The sequence below is a fragment of the Cuculus canorus genome, chromosome 1, assembly GCF_017976375.1.
Source record: "Cuculus canorus isolate bCucCan1 chromosome 1, bCucCan1.pri, whole genome shotgun sequence".
NCBI lineage: Eukaryota > Metazoa > Chordata > Aves > Cuculiformes > Cuculidae > Cuculus > Cuculus canorus.
The window spans coordinates 129040339-129057759 of NC_071401.1; the positions used below are offsets into that span (position 1 = coordinate 129040339).

General features: G+C 42.6%; 1 protein-coding gene across 2 annotated transcripts; it reads left to right on the forward strand.

Annotated features, from left to right (window-relative positions):
* Positions 1-1185: 1185 nt before the first annotated feature.
* On the forward strand, positions 1186-14117 carry CREBL2 (cAMP responsive element binding protein like 2). Of its 2 annotated transcripts, XR_008447748.1 has the most exons (5): positions 1186-1321; positions 8171-8368; positions 9293-9440; positions 10161-12603; positions 13184-14117. XR_008447748.1 is itself a non-coding variant. In XM_054054198.1 (4 exons), exons 1-4 carry the CDS (start codon positions 1307-1309, stop codon positions 13186-13188), a joined length of 366 nt encoding a protein of 121 aa, XP_053910173.1. In that variant the 5' UTR covers positions 1186-1306; the 3' UTR covers positions 13189-13893. The 2 variants fall into 2 exon arrangements, 1 of the variants encoding a protein (XP_053910173.1); XM_054054198.1 differs by lacking the exon at positions 10161-12603 and having other exon boundaries at positions 13184-13893.
* The last annotated feature ends 3304 nt before the right edge of the window (positions 14118-17421 follow it).

Here is a 17421-nt window from a genome sequence, read left to right on the forward strand (position 1 = left end):
TTAAAGATCATTCAGTTCCAAACCCTCTGCCAAGGGCAGGGACACATCCCACCAGACCAGGCTGCTCAAGGCCCATCCAACCTGGCCTTGAACACCTCCAGGGATGGGGCATCCACAACTTCCCTGGGCAACCTGTGCCAGTGCCACACCACCCTCATCATGAAGAAATTCCTCCTTATGTCTACTCTAAATCTGCCACTCCCCAATTTATAGCTATTTCCCAGTCCTATCACTACAAGCCTTTGCAAACAGTCCCTTCCCAGGTTTCTTTTAGGCCCCCTTCAGCTACTGGAAGGTGGCCATAAGGTCTCCCTGGAGCCCTCTCTTCTCCAGGCTGAACAACCCCAACTCTCTCAGCCTGTCCTTGTATGGGAGGTGCTCCAGCCCTCTGATCATCTTTGTAGCCCTCCTCTGGACCCGTTCCAATAGCTCCATATCCTTCTTGTGTAGGGGATTCCAGAACTGGACACAGTATCATAGTATCACAGTGTCATAGTACAGTTAGGGTTGGAAGAGACCTTAAAGATCATGCGGTTCCAACTCCCCTGCCATGGGCAGGGACATCCCACCAGACCAGGCTGCCCAAGGCCCCATCCAACCTGGCCTTGAACACCTCCCGCGAATGGGGCATCCACAGCCTCCCTGGTCAACCTGTTCCAGTGTCTCACCACTCTCATGGTGAAGAAATTCTTCCTAATGTCCAGTCTAAATCTGCCCCTCTCCAGTTTGTACCCGTTCCCCCTGGTCCTATCCCCGCAAGCCTTTACGAATAGCCCCTCTCCAGCTTTCCTGTAGCCCCTTCAGGTACTGGAAGGTTGCTATAATATCTCCTTGGAGCCTTCTCTTCTCCAGGCTGAACAGGCCAACTCACTCAGCCTGTTTTCTAGGGAAGGCGCTACAGCCCTCTGATCATGTTTGTAGCCCTCAGGTGAGGTCTCACAAGAGACGAACAGAGGGTTTAGCAGTGGACAGGCACGGTTGGATTCAATGATCTCGAAGGGCTTTTCCAACCCAGTGACCCGGGGCGGGGTGGGTGGTGCCGCGAGCCTCCTGGGAAATGTAGTCCTTCCGCCCAACGGGGCGGATCCGCCACCGCTTTGCTTTCTGGGAGTTGTAGTCCATTTGCTGACAGAGCTCAGCAGAGGCCAAAGGGGGCGGGGCCGAGCAAAGACTACCGTTCCCAGTGTGCCCCGCGCGCCGCTGCTCCGCCCGCCCACGGCTGTAAACAGGGCGGCGATGGCGACGGGTCTGGGCCGCGCTGTTAGGCTCTGAGCGCTGGGGCGCGGGGCCCGGGCTGCCGGCACACATGGATGACAGCAAGGTAAGGGGCTTCCTCGCAGCAAGGGACGTGGAGGGGCTGGAGCGCGTCTGGAGAAGGAACCGGAGCAGGGGGAGCATCCGCAGCACGGTGGTTCTGGGAGCTGTGAGGGACCTGAGGGTGCTGCTCTGTGGAAAAGGAGGCTGAGGGAAAACCTCATCGCTCTCTGCAGCTTCCTGAGAGAAGGTTGTGGTAAGGTGGGTGCTGGGCTCTTCTCCCAAGCGACCAGGGATGGGATGAGAGGAAATGGTCTCAAGTTGCACCAGGGGAGGTTTAGATTGGATAATATGTTATCTTCAACATAAGAAGGATATGGAGCTGTTGGAACAGCTCCAGAGGAGGGTTACAGGGATTATCAGAAGGCTGGAGCACCTCCCATACGAGAACAGCCTGAGAGAGTTGTGGTTGTTTAGCCTGGAGAAGAGACGGCTCGAAGGAGACCTTATAGCGACCTTCCAATACTGCAAGGGGCTACAAGGAAGTTGGAGAAGGACTGTTTACAAAGGCTTGTAGCGATGGGACTAGGGGCAATGGGTATAAACTGGAGAGGGACAGATTTAGGCTAGACATAAGGAGGAATTTCCTCACTATGAGAGTGGTGAGGCACTGGCACAGGTTCCCCAGTGAAATTGTGGATGGCCCATCCCTTGAGGTGTTCAGTGCCAGGTTGGATGGGGCCTGGAGCAGCCTGATCCAGTGGGATGTGTCCCTGCCCCTGGCAGGGGGGTTGGAACTGGATGATCTTTAAGGTCCCTTCTAACCCAAACTGTTCTATGATTCTAATAGGAAAAAAAAAAATCTTTACTGAAAGAGTGGTGAAGCACTGCAAGAGGCTGCCCAGGGAAGTGTGGAGTCTCCATCCCTTGAGGGGTTAAAAAACATGTATATGTGGGACTTTGGGACATGGTTTAGCAGGCATTGTGGTGTTGGACCGAAAGTTGGACTGGATGATTCCATGATTCTATGATGCTGCTCCTGTCTTTTCCTTAAAGCTTCAGGCATGGGCCAGAGGCTTGGTAGAAGCTAGTGGTCTCATCTGAGGTCGATCATGTGCCTGTACCACACTGAATGCCTTATATAAATAGGAACTATGGAAAAAATGGTAAGGTACTGAGGTAGGAGCTTGAGCTGCATCCTTTCAATGAACAGTAGTGCTTTGGTTCTTCCTGCATCTTTTTGCAAGAATGGCACAGAGGCATCCCTGAATATTCATAAGCCTATGGAGCCGGATGGGATTCAACCGAGGGTATTAAGGGAACTGGCATAGGTGCTCGCCAGACCTCTTTCCATAATCTACCAACCCTGGCTGACTGGGGAAGTTCCATTGGACTGGAGGCTGGCAGGTGTTACGCTCATTTACAAGAAAGGTGGAAGAGAGGATCCAGAGAACTACAGACCTGTCAGTCTGCCCTCAGTGCCAGGGAAGGTCATAGAACAGGTCATCCTGGGTGCTGTCTCACAGCACATACAGACCAACCAGGTGATCAGGCCCAGTCAGCATGGGTTTATGAAAGGCAGGTCCTGCCAAACTAACGTGATTGCCTTCTATGACAAGGTGACCTGCTTGATGGACGAGGTAAAGACTGTAGATATAGTGTACCTGGGCTTTAGTAGAGCATTTGACACAGTATCTCACAGTATCCTACTTGAGAAACTGGCTTCCACTGGTTTGGACATGTGCACCCCCTGCTGGGTAAAAAACTGGCTGGATGACCGGGCCTAAAGAGTGTTGGTAAGGAGGCCGGTCACAAGTGGTGTCCTCAGGGCTGTGTGCTGGTTACAGTCCTGTTCAATAGCTTTGTCAATGACCTGGATGAGGGGATCTAATGCACCCTTAGCAAATTTGCAGATTACACTAAACTGGGAGGAATTGTCGATTTTGTGGAGGGTAGGAAGGCTCTATAGAGGGATCTGAACAGGCTGGATCGATGGGCTGAGGCCAAAGGGCTGAGGTTTAATAAGGCTAAGTGCAGAGTCCTGCACTTGGGACACAAAACCCCCGTGCAGAGCTACGGACTCTTCACTTGTGGATGCCCGCGTAACACTTCATGAAAACTTAATATTTTTCTTAGCTTATTCTTTTTAAGACAGACCGTTCAGTAAAGATAGTAGTCCTTACACATCTGTGCTAAAGATTACCTTCTTAGTACATTAATCATTTTGTATGGTTAGAATTTTAGGATTGATTTCTAATGACTTATGTGCATAAGACTTAGAAAGTGTTTGCTTACTAAGTAGTATCTTACATTTTCAGGTTGTTATTGGATGCTTTTGTCTGCCAGTGAAAGTTAACTAAATCTGTGTTAAACATATGAAATGTCATGCACTGGAGGACTAACCAGAATACTTCATAGTTGGTTTTTATACTGCTGCTGTGAGTGGTGTGCTTCGACTTAGCAGATAATATAACCTAATCTTTATTAGACTTGTGACTAACTTCATTTGACTACTAATTTTGAGAAACTGTTCTCAAGCATGAATAGGTTCTTCTGCCCTCTACTGCAATGAATGCAATGCTTGCATTTGTTTTTATTGCTTGCTAATAATTTTTATAGTTTTATTTAAATTCTGTAGATGCTAGTCAGCTCCATGCTAGGGTAGGTTCTGCAGCCCTACACCTTCAGCCACTGACAAAACCAAGAATATGCTTTGATGGTTTCCTGAGCTGGATCTCAAGTACTGGTACTAAAAAGCTAATTGTCATTCTGTGAATGTCCTAAGAGCTGCTGGAAGATACTGAACTGGTCATTTTGATCAGAAGTGCTGATAGAAGTGCTTCGGATAGCATTGTTTAAATCTGCCGGATTGTCCAAAACCTGCAGATGTCACAGTGAGGCCAGCCTTATCACAATTTTCTATGCAGGTGGTTCAGTTGTTCGAGGATGTGAATGCTAGTAGACATGTTATGTGTCTATGTCCTTCCAAAGGAGGACCTCTTCATCATGTGGTCTGGCAGTGCTTTTGTAGAGATCTGCTGAGTCCCTTTTGGAAGAGGGTGGCATGTGGAAATAAAAAAGGAATCTAGAAATCCAAGGGCTTTTTCTATATCAAGGCAAGTAATGTAGGCCATTTCCAATTCCAAGTTGAATAATTTTGTACCTGAAAACTGATGCTAGGTAAGAATTATATTAAGATATTATGATTTAAGTACAATATTAAAAAGGGAGAGAGTTTTTTTTTTTTTTCTGTTTTCTGAAATGTGAGTGAACTGAAATAGGAGCCTGGTTGGATTTCTGACAAATGCATGTCATTATTAATATTTCTATGGCCAGTTTTATTACTAATATTGTTCTGGGTCTTCATGGCATATGACTCCCTGGAAATAAAAACCAAAACCAACAACAAATCCCTGCTGCTGAGTGCTAATAGATCCTGTGTCTTTATAAACTCCAGAAGAATAAAAAGGAATAAAAAAATGTTTGCTTGCTTGTTTTCTTTCTTGGTCTGCTGCCATGTTCAACATCAGCTAGCACTTCTGCTTTGTCTTCTTTCTGTTGCATCAGCATGGCAAATGAGTGGGCAAACATGACTAGGAGCTGGGGAGATATGGTAGTGTGGAATGGTAGCAAAGGATTTATCAGGTCTTCTCCTCCCTCTCCCCTCCACTCCCTGACATGGGTTGCTCCAGTAGGAGCTTCTATATATTGTTGAGGAAGAACTGTTAAGGATTCAGGATTTGATTAATTAGCTCTGTGCAATGCCTAACTGTATGGTGAACTGCAGTTCAGGAGCCACAAAGCTGGTACGAGTCTTCTGGGGTGATATTAGATATTAGGACCTTGCTGCATCACATCAGAGTTAAAAGGAAATAAAGCTTTTCATTATTTCCATAGTCCTGGTGGTTAGAGCATAGGCAAGCGAAGACCCAAGAGGTACAAGCCTTTTTCCTCCCATAAGAGAGCTTGGGGGCAGGGCTGCTGCAATTGTAAAAGAGCTTGGAGGAGAGAGCAATTGGTACACCTGTCTGTAGAGAACTATCTAGAGGAAAAGCAGTTAATTGATAAAGGGGGATCCAGGATGCATTTGCAATTTGCAAAGCAGGCTATACAAGTGTCTTAATTTCCTTGCAAACTACAAAGTGCCTTTAACTGGTTTATGTCCCCATCTCTAGATCTGCCCATAAAAGTATGCCTTTAAACTTGGAGTTTGTTTGAGCTCACTTGGTATCTTATTGGCATAAAGGTCCAATCTTCCTTGCCCTTTGTATGTTTTCTGTGATGTGACCCATACCTTACAAAAGGTAACAGCTGCATACACAAGATACTTTAAAATAACAGTCCTTAAAAAAAAATGATTTTGTGAGATTTGTGGATTTAAGTGCTGTGAGGCTGTGCTAATTGCAAGTGCTTTTCATTGCCGATGCCTGCCCCGGATGCTGGCTATGGAAAGGTTGGGTGCCATTTCCAAGTAGGTTTAACTTGCTGCTTGTGAGAAACAGCATGGTAGCAACTATTCACCTGCCTGATGTTCTTGTGAAAGGGCATGGCTGTGACATGCTCCTGCACAGGACTATGACTTGAGTTAATATTTCCTTCATAGAACAGTGTGTGGTGTGCTGGGATTTGGGTGCTAGCCCACTCTTCTAGAGGGTCAGAAATCAGAGTGGCAAAGGTTTTTTGAAGAGAGCTGGAGTGTATGTCTCTACAAGGTCTTATCTAGCTCTTCAATTCACAGATTAACTTTAAACTAACTTTCATTGGCACAGAAAAGTCTCGAGCACTAAAAGTCTTTAAAAACTGCAGTACATAGACTGTAGTGTATAATGTAATATCCAGAAATCTTTGGAGTGCCAGTAATAATAGATAGCAAACTGTGTGTGCCTACAGCCCACTCCCCCCTTGGAAAACTCTGTATTTCTAACTCCTACAGAGCTATAAATTGCCACGCATAAATAGGAATCCTGAAAGGCGACCATCGCTTTCCTTTCTTTGGAACTTATTTCCCCCTTGGCTATGGCTGGTTAGTTTTACACTACTTCAGTGAATGTACTATGTGAACTAGAAGATCTTAAGAAGAACACCTTGGTGGAGTGAATGCATTATTCAAACTGCATTTGGCAGTTCAAATGTAAAAGAGATTGGTTTTTTTTTTTGCTTTTCTGAATGTATTATGTTTGTTTCATTATCACTAGATGTCCATTAAGTACGTTCTGTTCCTTCATTTGCTTGTGATGGGCAGTTAGTCCTGAATAAATTAGGAGAGGCAGTATAGAGAGGGTAGGATTATGTTGGCATGTGATTGTTGACTCACTTTCCAAAGAAAGAATAGGCCCAATTGTATAATCCTTTTTTTCTTCATTCTAGCACATCAGTTCACTATGTTATTGTTTTTATTGCAGCCTGCTCAGTTTGTAGAACAAATGACTTCTTTGATTGTCAAAGCTCACTTATTTTGTAGAATCACACAATAAAAAGTGCCTTTTTTTCAATTATGAAGTCTGATATTTTGAACACTGCCTATTAGTAAAAGTCTTGTCTACATACAGTATAGTGAAACACTAGGCTGCCAGTGAAATTCTTGTATGTAGGTGTGTGTGTGTTAGGTGTGTTTCTCCACACCCCCTCCATTCAAACAGTGTGGTCAGAATGCAAATAGAGAGAAATCCTCACTTCAGAGGGGAGGTGGGTGTGTGGCTGATGCAATGCTTACAGGGCGATACTGCCTGATGCCCACTATACTGAATTTCAAACCATATTTAACACTTCAATGTGCCATGCTCTCAGGTTAAAAGTAAAATATTTGGGTGGAGAAGCATAGAGTAAACATTGAGGAACCGATTCCCTTCTTTTCTGTTTGTAGCAAGAGAAGCTTTCTGACCTATAAAAAAAGGAGCCACAAAGAAGAGGGGGGAAATAATTGCAATATCTGCATGCCATAGGACAAGAAACTAGGGGGTTACCTTTCTGCAAGGGAGATCTAAAATAGGCACTTGTGAGTGTTGAACACTGGGATAAGTTGCATGAGTAAGTGTGAGGAGGCAGTTTTCCAGGCTGTGTAATAATGTTTTGAAGGTAAACCTGGCCAGAGTGTTTAGATACAACTGGAATAGAGGCGCTGCAGAGGTAGGGCACTGTGTAACAGGTCCTTGTTTAGTAAAAATCCTGGGAAGATTACCTTGAAAGAAATAGGGACTGAGGAAGCTTAGATGGCTAGTGAATAATTTTGACAAGTTTAATCTTTAGATCACTAAGGAGATGAAGGGACTGGAGCATCTCCTATGAAGAAAGCCTGAGAAGGCTGGGACCACCTAGCCTGGAGAAGACTCAGGGGATCACAGCAGTGTGTACAAATACCTGAAGAAGAGGGTATAAATAGGCAGAGACAGGCTCTCTTCACTGTACCCAGTGCCAGACCAGAGGCAGCAGGTACAAACTGGAACAGTCCGTCTGAATATAAGGAGTTGCTTTTTTACTGTGAGAGTGACTGACTACTGGCAAATTTTGCCCAGAGGGCTTGTGGTTTCCCTCCTTGGAGATATTAAAAAGCCCTCTGGACATGGTCCTGGACAGTGAGGTCTTGGTGGCCCTGCTTGAGCACAGAGGACTGGATGACATGACCTCCAGGGGTTCCTGCCAACCTCAAGCAGTCTATGGAGCTCCTCCAAACCAGATTAGTAGCGTTTACAATAGTACTTGCTTAAGCACTGACTACACTATGAAGTTATATCCCTCCCTTTTGTTTTTGATGCCTTCACTGAAAACTTCATACATCATCCATCTTATTTCCTCTGTTGCTCCCAAATCAGTGAAAGTATATGCAAGATTTTCTACTGGAGGCACCTAGTAGGCACAATGATATGGTTGCAGCATTAGCTTTTCACAACAGGATCTTGACTGTAGCCTTGTTTTCCAGGTAGTTGGAGGAAAGGTAAAGAAACCAGGCAAGCGAGGTCGTAAACCAGCCAAGATAGACTTGAAGGCAAAACTTGAAAGAAGTCGTCAGAGTGCAAGAGAGTGCAGAGCAAGGAAGAAGCTGAGGTACCAGTACCTAGAAGAGCTGGTTTCAAGCAGAGAGCGAGCCATCTGCGCTCTCAGAGAAGAGCTTGAAATGGTAAGAAACTATCATTTAACCTAACCCTCAGTATTATTTGGGACCTGTCCTTGTGGACATTTGTTCTCAAAATCACTGTGACTGAGAGTGGGATTTGGCTAGCTGTAAGGTATCAAAACATCAGTAACAGATGCATTCAGCTGTTTGCCTACTTTGCATGTTGAATATGAACCTCATGTCACAGTTATCTGCTGGTTGTGAACGAAGCGAGCAAAGAAGACACCGTTGCACGAGTCTGTCTTTGAAATGTTTGTTTTGGAAAACTTCTGATAGATGTAGAGAGACATAGAGGATGGAAAGAAATGTGTTAAAATATCAAGGGGGACGTGTATCCACATTTCACTAGAGCTGAGGATGTCTCCTTGACTTTGCATTTAGTTTGTGTGAATAGGCAGGGCTAATCACCACAGGTGAGTAGGGTTAGGCTTAGGTGGAAAGTCAGCCCACTGACCACAAGGTTTTCGGTGTGCTTCAGGGTTTGCCAGTGAAGCATTTAAGATGACGGAACTACTTACGTGTGCTGTAACTGTGCCTTGCACAATCAGAAAGCACCTCTTAATAGTCAGTCGGCCTCAGAGTCATGTGGAATATTTGTTTTTAATAGGCCATGAACTGGAACGGTATTCTGGCATGCCAGCAGCAAGAAAATGCACAAAGTGTTCCATGTTGTTTAATAATTACAGTATTGTGTCTAGTGCAGCCACTGAGTAGCATTTTATTGACTGAAACAGGACTTACATACGCCAGGTATGCAACCATGGACACAAGCGCTGCTCACTAGGGCTCTACAGTTTTGTAAGAGGCTTCGGCCCAGTACATTCAGACCTTAAATGAATATACCGGAAGGTAAAGATTACAGCTTTGTTTTGTCTGCTAATGTGCTTCTGCCAGTTTGCTAATGCCTAATGCGTTTGCGTATTTCAGTACAAACAGTGGTGCATGGCGATGGACCAAGGGAAAATCCCCTCTGAAATAAAAGCCCTGCTAACTGGAGAGGAGCTGGGCAAAGCACAGCAGAACTCAACCAAACTTGCCAAGGCTGGGAAGACAGAAGCAAACGGCAGCAATCCCTGTAAGTATCCAGCCTATGATTAATTCCTATTTTGTCACATCTTTTGTGGCATAGGAGGATGGCTGTAGTGTAGAAAGAAACATAAGGATGTGCTTTTGGGCACAAATAGTTGATTGAAGCAAAGTGCTTAGTGGGTGGTATAAAGACTTTGTGTAATGTTTACATGGACAACGCATAAATTACACTAGCTAGAAAGCTGGGCAGTTATTTAAAAGAAGACACAATCTTTGTGTTTCACTGACACTTGTGAAGACCTGAGACCTTTATCTCTTCAAATATTTTCTGTTTTCCTAATGCAAGGTAAAAAAAACATAATTGAATTTTTAAAAACTGCATCAGGAAAGCATTCTTGAGCTGTAAGTGTTCAAAACTGAGAAATGCTGGACTTGGTATTTCCCATGGAGTCTTCTTTCTGACTTCACTTGTGCTTGGCCAGGGAATAAAATAAAGTTCTTCTAGGGACTGAAAGATGAAAAGATCATGTGATATAAAGTCATATTCCTGATATGTACACATGAAGGAACAGAGTTAAGGTATAGCATGGGCAATTCTATATCTCACATCTTCTAATTTTGCAATATTTCATGCTACAAATGAAATTACACTTTACTGTAAATCTTTAAAAAAAAAAAAGGAATTCCTAGCTTTATTTTTTAAGAAACAACATGAAAAATGTATTTGTAACTGTAACCATCTTCCCCCATGGTGCATTGTTCACAGGAGGCCAATGCAGAATCTTCCACACTGCAGCAAATGTAGCTTGGTAGCTAGCAGAAGAATGCTGTTGTCAGAGAAGTGGATGCATCGCTGGGTGCAGGGGGAAGGATCCCAGCCTGCTGTCTTCTCTTTGCTCCTCCCCACATGAAAATCTTTGATTGTGGCATTCCTAAGCCTGCATGGAGTGAGGCTTTTGGGGTAGTAGGTCTTGGCATAAGCAGAGCCTTGTTCTTCCTTTCTCTACGCCACCTTCCCCAAATACAGCTATGGCAGCCTTTGGGCCTTCCCAATAAGAGATGGGGGCTACTTTTGTGTTGGAGCCCAGAAGTACACTGGCTTTGTGATCAGTAGTTATGTGGTTAGCATGTGGGAGCTGGAGAGGTTCTGTAAAGTAAAAGCAAAAGGAAGATCTTGTAATAGCATTGCTAAAGCCAAATGGAGTACTCTATGTTGAGGAGAAAGACCTGGGTCAAAAGCTTTCAGTAAGAAAGTTTATACTACTTTAATTTGTAACCTAAATAAAGACATTGCTTTCAGCAACTTTTCGTAATGCAGCATGTCTTCTTTGTTATTGGAGCTCTTCAAGAGATGTACTAGATATATGCCCTGCTTCTGCCTATACTTCTTTCAGAGAATGTATTCCCCTCCCCGAGACCCTGCTCCTGATAAGATCATCAAAGCATCTCCCTCCACCCTGCTTCCAGCAGGGAAACAGCTGCTGTCTTCTCCCACCTATCATGTCCTGCTATCTTTCCATATCTGCCTACACTTTGGTCTCTAGTATCTTTCTAGCCTGCAATTTAATAGGAATTCTGCTGTGCTATCCTGGTTTCCCAGAAAAAGATAAGGCCAAGAAATAGTAGCAAGGAAAATGAATTGCATTGATTTAATCTTACAGTAAGAGAGTTGATGGCAAATATCTTGTGGGTTGATTTAATTGTCCAAGATATTGACAGACGATCTGCCAGTTTCCTTAAACTGTTCTTTCTCCTGTATTTGCTTTTTTGCACGTATGTGATGTGATCTGGAGAGTAAAGTTCTCGGTATTTTCAGTGGGGATTTTGCTTGCTTATTCTGTTTCGTTTGTGACAGTGCCTTTCTCTGTATTTTATGAAATGCATGGAACATTTTTTTAATCTTTTGTTTTCTTCTTTGTTTCATAGAATAAATATTATAATGAATGACTTTGCTAGACTGAGTGTTGCCTTCTTCTATTGAACTAATTGGATCTGTTTAGCATTATCTCAATTCAGGATTAGTCAAAAGCACTGGAAACAAGTGCCATATTTCAATGTGCAGCACAGTTGTTCTCAGAATTGTCTTCTGAGCACTGATATTAATCCTTAAGGCATAGTTTAAAGTTTATGCACAAGATCCTCCACACATACTTCACGATTGCTAGAAATGTTGCGTAGACACGGAAAACTATTGTGAAAGGTTAAGTAACACTGAAGCAGAGATGGGGAGGATACAAGGGTTCCCACGCACCCTGTATTTTAATTTCTGAACTGCAGTTTGTCCTGCAAGATAAGAACAAAGCCAACCCATAAGTTTTGGAGGTTTTGTTTGTGTTGAATGCTTATCTGTCACTTTTCTGGGTTCTCTGGAGTTGGGGAGGAACCCAACTAGGCCAGATGTCCATAGCTATACCCTGTGAACCCTGCAGTTGGATTTTGTAACATGATCATGCCAGAAGTGTAATGTATTATTTTTGGTTAGAATTAGACTTACTTAGTGCCTCTAGTTTCAAATGTAAACTATGTGTTGTAATTAAACATATATTTCAAAGGTTATGCATGTACTTTAGTGGCTTTCTGAATCAGTGATATAGAAAACACACAGAGGAGTTACAGTATGTGTGAGCAGAACAGCTCCACTCTGCACAAGGGTATGTGACAAACACAGCTCTGATCTCACCAGAAATATGCTACTTGTTCATTGCCCCTAATTTCTCTTAGTGATGAGCAACAGTTTTCATCTGTTCCTCATTGCAGTGGCTCCTGCTTCCTGGCTTTCCCAGCAGTTGGCTTTATAGGATTGCATTTGACAAGCCTGGGCCCAGCTCTGTAGCACAAATAGCGGCATGCGTGTTCTAACAAGTATTTTGTGCTTCATGCAGATGAGACAGGAGGCATGTTACAGCCTCCATCATCTTCAACTGTTTCTATGTTAGTCCTGCAAGCCAAAATAAGTGCAACACAGATTTAGAGGCTCTAACTGTGGTCTTCCAAACTGCTCTAGATGCTGTAGTTCACTATGAAATGTAGGATTCCCAGCAATGAACATTAATTAGAAAAAGCTCTCTGGCTTCCATCACATGGCAGATTGTGCTAGAAATGTTCTGGGCTTGGATGGATCTCCAAGAGGAAATAAGCCTGGAAATGCTTCATTTTCCTGCTTGCCATGGAAATTTAATGTTCAGCTATAACCATTTACCCAACTGAAGGTGGGTATCTCTTGGAAACTATCCATAGTCTTCAAAAAATGCTGTCTGTATTATTATTTGGTGTTTATAACAGTTCTAGGACTCTTACAATAAAGCATAGTAAGATTGAACTCAATTGATGTTGACAGAGTAAACACTGTACAGTGGCACTCATCCTTTTGGAGAATTTAACCCAAGGATTTGCCAGATAGGGAAGACTTGGTAAGAAAAAGATGTAAGAAGTCTTGTCTTTTTAATCCCAAATGTATGCTTGGGGCATAGAGTCCTGAAAAATGGAAGTGGCTACTTTTAATAGGCTTGTCACTTAACTGAGAACATTTTGTAACTATATGTGTTAAAAAAAAAAACTTAAAAAACGATCTGCTTTCATAATCTGATAATAATGTTTGCCAAAGAACCTGCAGTCTATTAAGTGCTTTTCAAAAGACTATTATACCAAAGGTGTTTGTTTGTGGATTTTTTTAATGTGTTGGATACATTTCAAAAAGCTTTTCTCTTTCTTGACAGCTGAAACTATGACTAGGTTTGGGAGAGTACCTGTCACTGACTTGTTTTTCTTTTTTTCCCTTTTATATTCTAGGGTGAAGATTAATCTACATCAATAGGGAATCTAGTTCTTTCTGGCATCCTATGAAGAGGTGGAGAAGATTTGGCATCAGAGTCCTATCTGCTACTTTCCAAGAAATTATAATCTACCTAATTAGCTATAAAACTACTGTTAATAAAAGGACCAAATGTTTGAAACTAGTCTAAAAATGTAGAGAAATCAAAAAGAAAAGCTGAAATAAGAACCTTAGTCCTTCTCATTATGCTTAAGAGTTACAGAACGAATGACACAGGCTGATGAAGAAGTTCTTGCAGTAGGAAACAAAAGCAAAACACTGTCTTTTGAGTGTCCTGCTGTTACTGCCACCGAGCATTAATTTCTCTTAAGGTTTGTCAATAACTGAATTTCTTGTATGATTCTGCTGTGGATTTGCACGAGAAAATGGGTGCTTCTAATCTGCGGTAAAATCTGAAGAGTCCCATACTGAGTAGTGCATTTGTGGACTAAAATTTGACTGGTGCTGTATTTGTGGAATGTATAGATTTGTATATGTAGATATAGGATTAGAATTTGTAGTGTCAGTTATAGCCATTACTGTAAGACATTTTGGCAAAGGCTGTTGCTTGTTATTATTTATACCATTATTTGTATTTTCTTTTTATTACTCACTTTAAATTGTAACTAGAAAATGCTGTCAGTGTTCAGCTAATGGTTTTCAGTGGTACTTCATTAAAAAAAATCCAAAAACTTGAACAACTGACTTTCCGTTTCTTTTATTCTTCCATAAAAAGCACTTGGGAGGTGGAGGTTGTGCTTCTGTAACTACTGTGAGATTAGCCCTGTTTCTTTGTGTGTCTGCCTTTAACTCGCAACTGGCTTAACTGCTGCTTCAAGCAATTCTTGGGTGTGATCTCTACATATTAGAGTGAACACTGGTGGCGTTCTTAACTATGCTGTAGCTGATAGGTGACATCAATTTGTGAGTAAAAGACTACAAGTGGATTATAAAAATGTGTGTTTTCATGAGACGGCGGGGTGTTCAAGTAATAGCTTGCTGTGAGAGGGGACTTTTTTCCATAGCTTCTTTCTCATGACAGCTTTCAAAATTAATTTTCATCAAGTTACACAGTGCTGGCGACAGCAATGCTACATATTCCTGTGGAGGAGCATACCAGCAGTGTCCTCCAACTTCACCATGTCCTTATGTGGCATGCTCTGAATGCTTGCTGATGTAAGAACAATTCTTTCCTACTCCCTATCAAGCATAGATCCTGCCGTGTCAGAAAAACTAGGTCAGTGTTATCTGTTCTGCATTTCTGGGCTTTCCTCTCCCCTAAGCAGTACTTTGGACATCTCCCGCTTTTCAGTATGCATTCCTTCTTCCCTACAGAAGAGTCTTCCGTGAATCGCGTTTCTTTCCTAAGTGGTCTGGTAGCTATTTTGAAAAGCTGTCAAGGCTTCCTTTTCCAGAGTGCTACATAAAAACATGAGTTATTCTGCTGTTTTTATCGGCCTCGGCGCACATGCTGTAGCACACCCACCAGCTCACACTGAATACCCCTTCTGCATTTTAAGCTCTTGGTAACATCTGAGTAAATACCCCTTCTGCGTTGCAAGGTCTTACTGAGTAAATACACCATCTGGGATGCAAGCTCTTAATAATATCATCACCCTTTCTAGCTCAGGAATCACGTCTTGTTTCTCTGTGTAATTTAGTGGAAACAGTGCTGATACCAGCTCACCCCCCAAGTCTCTTTTTGCTTGTTCAAGCATTCTTCTGTTTAGCTGTATGATCAGGAGGATGGCAATACAGTTTGCTGTCTGCTGCCACAGTCTGCTCTGATGACATCATGCAGTTGTAGATGTTCATAGGATCATAGAATGGTTTGGTTTGCAGTGACCATAAAGATCATCTACATCCAAACCCCCACGTGGTGAAGCGGTTCTGCTACTCATAAAGCTGTAAGTCATCTTTCCCCTGGAATGTTGAGATTTAGATTTTTCTGTTACTTGTATTTATGTGAAATTCCAGATTGCTGAGTGCTTTCACTTGTGACAGTGTTTACAAACAAAAGGGTAAGTTCAAAAAGGGTTCCTGAAAGACTCTATGGCATTGGGGGTAGAATTCATTAGAGAAAGGGAAAATTTTGGTCTGAGGGCCTTTATCTCATAAACATGAGCCAGAAGAGGTTTCACCACCGTAAAGAGTAACAGTGTTATTTTTCCATTTAAACCTAGAATCTTGGATGTGATCTCAGATAGAGAAAAGGGAGGGAGGTATCACCTGGGTTTCTTTCTGATCAGCTGATTACTCATGACAAATATTTGCATAAACCTTTGCAAAGTGATAGCTCGCTTATACTGGCAGGGATCTGTTGATGAACAGAGGGCGTTACCATTCTCACTTCAGCAAGCTGCATTTCTCATTACTTTATTCTTAGGGTTTTCTTGCCTTCCGAAATAAAATAGCCATTAGCTTTTTAATTACTGGAATACCAATGGGACCAAAGTGGATTGCTGCGGGTGTTTGAGAAACAGCCAATTAACTACTACAGCTTTCTGGATTTACGTAATCTTGAGTCTTTTTGCAGTAGCTGCTTAATGTTGTCATCGTTTCAATCCAATGCCACTAAAGGAATGGCATTGTTAACGGAGCTGTTATTGTCTACATGTGCTGGCAGATAAAAAAGGCTGACTGACAGCTGGAGAACAATAGTAAAGGTTGTCCATTTTAATCCAGCTGCTGTGAACTTATTGTGGAATGAGCACAGTTGCTGTTCTTTGGCTGCATTGATAAAAAGACGTAGGCAGAATGAGGAATGGCCTCTTGTGATTGCATTCACCCAGCATTTTTTTTCTGAATCACGCTCTTTTGCATTAAATAAGTCCTATAAACAAAAAAAGTTGTGTCTGTAATTAGCACAGCTTTGCTTTGGTCTGTCAGAAATACTATCATTACCTGTAACGTTAAATATTGCTTGTTAATGTGGATTAAAATGATGGTTACTGTAAAACTTCTTCTTCCCTCTCTTCATTAGTATGTAACTGGTTTTAGACATCAGTGAGACTTTTATGAAGTAGCAATCTCAAGTTGATTAGAAAGAATGGGAAGAAGTGCAGGGATTGTAAAGGATGCCTCTAAGCAGAACTTCACCCATGTATTCCATTTCTTTGTCATGCTCAGTTTGAAGCTCTACATGGAGATGGCAAGAGCAGAGTGGAGGATCAGTGCTGATGCACTCCAGTTTCTTTTCTGTTGTGGGTGGACCTGACTGCTAGCCTGCAGTCTTCCAAGGAGCATTGGGAGCTCTTGTGGTCACAACTGTATTAGAGCAAGGAGCAGGGAAAACTCAGCTAGTAGAGTTTCTCCTGCGGTGATCAGGCTATAAGAATAATCAAGTGTGGGGCCTGTGCAAGCATTTGTCCTGTGGGCTGGTGACATTTAGAAGCCCAGAACCCTGTAAACTCCTTGTCTGCCCTTCAAAGAAATACGCAGCTTGAGTTGCTTTTCATTAAACAGTCTAGGGTTTCAAATGTGTTCTACAAGACACATTTCTTTTCCATTCAAATGTGTCTTGTAGAAAATTGTCGCTTTAGCTCACTTTTTTGAAGATTACAATATTTTAATCTGTGTCACTATTTCTGATAGTTGGGACCACTGAAGGACTGTTTTCACAAACTCATTTTCCTTTGTCTTTGATTGGACTGGGCCTATTTAGACTTAGTTTTTTTTTCTCATCTGAAAGGCAGAAACTGTTGTGGTGCCAAGCCTGACAATATTCAAGAAGGATTTGGACAATGCACTCAAAAATAGTGTGAATTTTGGGATTGTCCTATGCAAGGATAGGAGTGGAACTTGATGAACCTTGTGGGTCCCTTTGAACTCAGGTCATTCTGTGATTCTGAGATGACACTGGCTGCTTCGAGTGCTGCCCTCAAAGTACAAAAAGGGTGATGAATAGAAATCTGTCTTGCTTTCCCCTGCAAGTGGACATGTTAGTCTGATCAACCTTAGATTTGTTAGTCATCCAACTTGCATTAGCTTTATGACTTCCCTTTCAGCTTGAGTTGAAGCTGGCAAAGGGACTCCTAAGTTGCTGATGCAGACAGACTGCTAACACAATTGTATAACTGCTGGTTCCCCAGCAAACTAGTCCCAAAATGAGCTTGCATGTACTCAAAAGGCTGAGATATTCTTGGTTCCAGTTCTACACTTTGGATCAATTTTGACCAGAGTCCATCTAGGAAAGAACACTTCAGTGTAACCAGAG